The sequence below is a fragment of the Myotis lucifugus genome, unplaced genomic scaffold, assembly GCF_000147115.1.
Source record: "Myotis lucifugus unplaced genomic scaffold, Myoluc2.0 scaffold_4238, whole genome shotgun sequence".
NCBI lineage: Eukaryota > Metazoa > Chordata > Mammalia > Chiroptera > Vespertilionidae > Myotis > Myotis lucifugus.
Genome location: NW_005875286.1, coordinates 5,766 through 12,584, shown reverse-complemented (window position 1 = coordinate 12,584; position 6,819 = coordinate 5,766). Strand labels below are relative to the sequence as shown.

Sequence of the window (6,819 nt, the reverse complement as noted above, 5' to 3'; positions counted from 1 at the left end):
AGGAGCCACGTAGACCCGTGAGCGGCGCTCCCGTCCGCTGCGGACGCAGTGAAGCGGTGAGCACTGTGCTCAGGAGCCGTGTGTCCCGGGTGCTGCACGGGGCGCGCTCACACGAAAAGCGTATGTCGGTGGTGCGTGTTCCAAAGTAAATCCTTAAAACTAACGTTGTTTAGTGTCCAGTGTAGTGGGCCCTGCAGGTTTGTTTCCGGCACAAAGTCCCTGTGAGCAGAGAGGAGAAACCCCACACACAGAGCGCACGGCTGTTCTGGTTTCTTGTTGATTCTGTAACAGAAGCTACGAGCATTTACATGCACCTACGATTCAGTGAGAAGGTGCCGTCGCTCCTGCTCTGAAAGCATCTTGGAAGGTCCATGTTTGCAGGAAGCTCCCTGGACCTCAGCTCTGAGGACTGTAGGCTGATCGGGATGATTACTCAGTTCTTAGCTTGACTTCGAGTGTGGGAATCGGTTTCATTTTATTCGTTGATTTCATTGGGGAGGACGTGCACCAAAGAAGCACCTGGAAAGGGAAGGCTGGCCCAGCAGCCCTGGGGGGCACGTTCTCCACCCGCACTACCAACGAAAGGTCACCGGGCCAGTCTGGCTCCGTGGATAGAGTATCGGCCTCCGAGTGAAGGGGCCCGGGTTCGATTCTAGTCAAGGGCAAATGCCTGGGTTGCAGGCTCCATCCCCGGGAGGAACCGGTCAATGTGTCTCTCTCACATGGATGTTTCTCTCTCTCTGTCTCTCTCCCTCCCTTCCACTCTCTCTAAAAAATTCAATGGAAAAATATCCTCGGAGTAACAAGCAAACAAAAAAATAAACGTGTTAATTAAAAAAAAAAAAAAAAGGTCCATAGGGAAAAAAATTGTGTGTGTTCATTCTTCATAGAAACAATTATAATTTTGTGAATAATTTTTCATTTGTAGTTTGCAAGACATATCAAGAAATCTGAAGGCCAGAAAATTCCGAAAGTTGAGTTGCAAATATCAATTTATGGAGTAAAAATTCTAGAACCCAAAACCAAGGTAAGGCTCATTTTTGAATGTCAGACCCTCTCGAATCTTTCCTTGTGATTAGATTCCTGTTTTAATAAATACGTGATGTTTGTTACCGGTTGGAACTGATGGGTTCCCAGTTGACGACCACTTACTCCCTGGGGTTCTGCGGGGGAGCGTTGGGCCTGCGCTCTGGCAGCTGTGCCTGTCTGTGTGAGCTGCTCTGGGCCCTGCTGAGCGCAGGAGCCTGTGAGTCTGGGCTCGGGGTCCCTCCCCTGCTGGGAGAGATGCGTGAGGAGTGGTCGCTGAGTAGGAAGGAAGCGGAGGCTGGTGCTATTTCTGGAAAGGCCCTGGGCTGCCTGCTGCCTGTGGACATGGTCAGCGTGTCCTGTCACCAGCGCTGCCGCCATTAGCCCTCGGACCTGCCGTGTCACAGCGGAGCTGGTTCCGCACTGCCTGGCGGCTGCCGTGGCCGCCTCCATGGGTCTCCCCGGGCAGCAGGTGGCGGGCCCTTGTCTCTCCCCACGGCACCTGTGCCCACACGACACCTGTGCCCACACGACACCTGTGCCCACATGGCAGGAGGTCCAGCACCAGCTGGTGTTCAGAGAATGGACCAGCCCCTCATGTGTGTTTGTGCGTGTTCACAGGAGGTCCAGCACCAGCTGGTGTTCAGGGAACGGACGAGTCCCTCATGTGTGTTTGTGCGCATTCACATGTGTGTTTGTGCCTGTTCACAGGAGGTCCAGCACCAGCTGGTGTTCAGGGAATGGACCAGCCCCTCGTGTGTTTGTTCACATGTGTGTTGTGTGTGTTCACATGCGTGTTTGTGCGTGTTCACATGTGTGTTTGTGCGTCTTCACATGTGTGTTTGTGCATGTTCGCAGGAAGTCCAGCACAACTGCCAGCTTCACCGAATATCGTTCTGTGCCGACGACAAGACGGACAAGAGGATCTTCACTTTCATCTGCAAAGATTCCGAGTCCAATAAGCACCTATGCTACGTCTTTGACAGCGAGAAGTGTGTACGTATGCAGGTGTCGTGGGAGGGTTGTTGTGTTACGGTCCAGGGATGTCTTGCTTCCGGCGTTAGTCAGGTCTTGGGACATGAGCGAGGCCTGTAATTACTTAAACTCGCTAGTGGGCCCGTCCTGCCCCCGGCCGGCCTGCGGGATCCCATCGTAACTGAATTCCCGTGTCAGGGACGCAGGCTCGCGTGCAAACTGCGTCTCCTAGGGCGCCAGCCCTGCTCATGCTGTGCAATTATTTATCTTAGAATCACATCACCTATTTGCGATTTTAATCTCAGGTATGACTTAGGAATGTGCACATAATGCAGAGTGATGGTCGGCAGAGTTGTCTTCTCTGGAATGTTAATGGATCTGATGCAAAGAAAGATGTTAAACTCCAGGAAATAACGCCTGTGCGACTTCTTTAAAAGTAGCCAACACTTTGAAGATATGGTTCTTCATTTTCATTACTCAGAAAGCTCACCATAGTGAAAGGTAGTAGAATCGTGGAAGGTGTGAGCGCATGTGTGCGCCTGTCCATGGGGGCGAGTGTTCACTTGTGAGTGTAATCTGAAGTTCTCAGCAGGTGAGGACAGTCAGGGAATTCTAAAGTTAAGTTCTGCAACGATTCTTTAATCTCCTGGAATCTTAAGGAAAACCCTGGGTCTTGATTATAAGCATAAGCTAATGCTGATCATAACCTATAGTCTGTAGTCCGAGGTCCTGTTGTAAAGCAGACGATGTGAATTCCAAGACACGTTGCAGCCATCGATGGCTTTTTCTTTCTCCAGAATGTTTTTATTGATTTTAGATAAAGAGAAAGGGGAGTGGGAGAGGGGGATAGAAACATCAATGATGAGAGAGAATCATCAACTTCGATCAGCTGCCTCCTGCACCCCCCTCACCCCCCCTGCTGGGGACCAGGCCTGCAGCCAGGGCCTGTGCGCTGACCGGGAATCAGAACGGAGCGCCTGGGTCGACACTCATCCACTGATGTCTTCAACGAAGGAAGGACATCTCACCTCGGCAACATTGTTGGCTGAGACAGGAAAAGAACTTAATTCATGCATTTGCTCATTGTTCAGGCTGCCATGGATGTCAGAGGACTAGTATTATTGTCACCCTCACGCAGTTATTTCTGTTTTCCGTATGTGAGCTTTTTGAAAACAAACACCTTTTTATTTGTTCACGTAAGTCCTACAACAGGTGGACAATAGATACTCAATGAATTTTTCTTTAAAGAAAAAGGCCATCTTTCAGTAGAACATGCTAATATCTGTATCTTTTAGACTATAGTGCTCTTTAAAAAGGCAAATTAATATGCTAACCTAATTGGCATCAAAATACCTTTTGAGAGTTTGATGAACATTATAGAACATTTTGTCAGAAGAGATATACTTACCCACATGAGAAATGCTGTGTGCACAATAAGGAATTTTCTATGCAGTTCCAGTGGTTTTTGAAACGTATCCTATTGAGTGAATGCATTATGTTTAATGCTCCAAGTGCTGCTTAACCAAGATTGCTTGCAGATGTTCCGTCTGTGTGACCGAGAAGGCTAAAGTAGACATCTTCTATGTGTGAGATAGACTAGCCTTTTACCACTTACACCGAGCAGTGCACTTGGCTGTCTTTCTTGTCCTGCGCATGGACATAAACTTCCTTGGGGTCTTTTGAAATATTAACAGAAGAGATCGTTATGAACATGAGCCTTCTTAGGGCTTTGTGTCAAGTGCTTCTCTTCATTTGATCCCCATCAAGTTGCTTACGTGATCGTTTAAACATAAGCTTGCCAGAATCCCTGACTTTATTGCTACCCGATCATCACTGTTTGTCACCGACTTCCGTAATTGTGATTCCTGGAGGCATCATTCTCTCTGAAGATAGCATGTGCGCATTGTGTTTTCTGAAGGCTGCAAACGTGGAGCCTGCAGCGATGGCTCACACCGTCTGGTGCTCAGCACTCAGAAGGGGGCCTTTCAAAGCAGAGCTCTTCAGTTTCCACTTCAAAAAACAAGTTCATGTTGATCGGCTGGAGCGCAGGGAATCGACGGGTAGCACGTTCGCCAAGTAATTCTGCTGCAGGTGGATGGAGTCTGGGCTTCGGAAAGCAAGGGTCTGTCTGAGCTCCCTCTCCAACCTCACGTTAGCATCACTTCCATGAATGAGCTCAACCAGGACTGTTTCCTCAAAGTTTCATTACATTATTTTTACCTCAAGGTTTTATTTGCTCTAATTGTATTAATTTGCATAGCTTATAACTATAAATATATGGGAAATTGAATTTATACTTTAATACTTATTAAAAGAGAAATTCCCGGGCCTATATGGTTTCATTGGTGTGATGTTTGTGAAGCGTTCAATTAATGACTTTACCCAACTTCATGTTAATATCATAAGTAAGTGTGTTTGTCTGTCTTATTTTTTTAAATCTATTTTTATTGATCTCAGAAAGGAAAGGAGAGGGAAAGAGAGATGGAAACATCAATGATGAGAGAGAATAATTGATTGGCTGCCTCCTGCACGCCCCACACTGGGGGTTGAGCCCGCAACCCAGGCATGTGTCCTCACTGGGACTTAAACCGTGACCTCCTGGCTCATAGGTCGACGCTCAACCACTGAGCCACGCTGGGCACATTATTGTTTTTACGTCGTGCATGGGGAGGCATTGAGTCGTTACTCAGCAGCGAGAACTCTGCTCATTTCCACTCCTCTACCCGCAGCTGCTGCCCTTCACAAGTACCCAATGTGAATGCTTTTCTTGGTTCTCAGAGCAGCCTGACACATGACCACTAAATGCAAATCTCCTTTGTTTTATTTGTATGAAGGCGGAAGAGATCACTTTAACCATCGGCCAAGCGTTTAACCTGGCATACCGGAAATTCCTAGAATCTGGAGGCAAGGATGTGGAAACTAGAAAACAGATCGCAGGGCTCCAGAAAAGAGTGAGTAAACGGAGCGGGCCATGTCGCATGTGAGGTCAACACGGGGAGACTCGCATATCATCAGGCAGACGTAGCAGGCCGCCATCCATCCCCCACACTGTCCCCCTGTCCCTCCCACCATCACCCGCCCGCGGCGCGCGGTCGTTAACCATTTCGTGTTGGATTCCCGCAAGAGCGTAGTGTCTCATGTGACTCTGCTTCACTCCTGATGCTTCTCGCGGGATCAGAGCAGCAGCAGCAGCACAGGCCGGGTAAAGTGGTTTCCCACGCAGGCCGGGCCGCGCCGTGAACTGCCACCTCTCCACGCTCCTCAGCGCTCCGCCAGCGCCTCCCCGGCCTGAGATTACTCCCCAAGGTTACGGGCGAGACTGCACCGCGCCCCAGGAGCACAGACGAAGGATTAGGAACATGCCTGGTGCACACGTGTGAAACATCTGAACGCCATAGGTCTGCCCGGGCACCCAGCACTCTGTACTCCCCAAGCTTCATCCAATAATACCAGACAGCACGTTGCAATTTTAAATAACAGGGAATCCCACTCACGAACGCAGTCACTATCAGAGCCGACATTTTCCAGGAATGCTTTTCTGAAGGTCCGTCCTATGGTCATTTGCCTTTTAGATTCAAGACTTGGAAGCAGAAAACGTGGAGCTTAAAAACAAAGTACAAGATCTGGAAAACCAGTTGCGAGTAACGCAGGTGTCAGCATCCCCAGTAAGTACACAGAATCAGGGCATGTTTTCCCGGGAAGAGGATTTCCTGGTGACAGGATGTCTCTGGGTCAGCAGCTCGGCGATGTTCCTAGTAACACTCTGTAGTCAGTAATTTAAAGCTGCACGTGGACAGAGAGGACAGCTACTCCCCAAGGTTAATTAAAAATTAAGATGTCCACCCGGCCAGAGGAGCTCAGTGACTGAGCGCTGACCTATGAACCACAAGGTCGCGGTTCGATTCCAGGTCAGGGCACATGCCCGGCTTGCAGGCTAGATCCCCAATAGAGGCGTGCAGGAGGCAACTGATCAATGATTCTCTCTCATCATTGATGTTTCTTTCTCTCCCCCCCCCTCCCTCTCTGAAATCAATCCTATATAATAAAGAGCTAATATGCAAATGGTCATCACGCCATCACGCCATGATGCCCTCACATCGACACAGTCCATCACCAGGAGGTTGCGTGCACAGCGCGGGGGCGGGTCCCAGCGGCTCCGGCCTACCTCTTTGGGGCAATCCATCCAGGAGCCCTGGATGGGTGGGTGGGGCCTACCTCTTTGGGGCGATCGATCACGGGGCTCCCGCACTGTGAGAGGGCACAGGCCATGCTGGGAACCCCCCCCCACCCTCCTGCATGAATTTCATGCACCAAACCTCTAGTAAAAAATAATTTTAAAAAATTTAAGATTTCCTCGTTAGCTCAGATCGGAGTTGTTTTTCCATGTTGCTCTTATCACTTATTGTTGTTGTTTTTTCCTAGAATAATTCAGCCCTCAATTTTTTTCTTTGTGGCATATTCTTCATTCTATTCCTGTTGGTTACTATGTACTGAGGTTAGACTCTCTGGCCTCAGCCAACCTGCCCTTGGAGCACTGAGCTTCCTCCTGGAAGCTGGACTATCACCAGGACCAAGTCTGCTTTCTTATGTTGCACAGCCTGGTTCCCACGGGAGCGACACAGCGTATTTCAGACACTAACATGAAGGGTAGTCTCTTCAGACAACGCTCAATGTTTATGGTTAAATTATTTCCCTCTGGTTTCTCAGAAATGTTAGATCCTCTTCCCAATACCAAGAAAGATACCATTACTTTGTGATTTGGCTAAGTAACATTTTTGGAGGGAGATGGAAGTTCAAACAATATTTTTTCCTAGGCAA

General features: G+C 48.8%; 1 protein-coding gene across 1 annotated transcript; it reads left to right on the top strand.

Annotated features, from left to right (window-relative positions):
• Positions 1-928: 928 nt before the first annotated feature.
• On the top strand, positions 929-5,792 carry LOC102432844 (PTB domain-containing engulfment adapter protein 1-like; the record flags this gene model as incomplete). Its single annotated transcript, XM_023749240.1, has 4 exons — positions 929-1,027; positions 1,885-2,022; positions 4,836-4,952; positions 5,574-5,792. Coding segments are annotated over 4 exons (558 nt in total), but the record flags the coding sequence as incomplete, so codon positions are not given.
• Between the last annotated feature and the right edge of the window lie 1,027 nt (positions 5,793-6,819).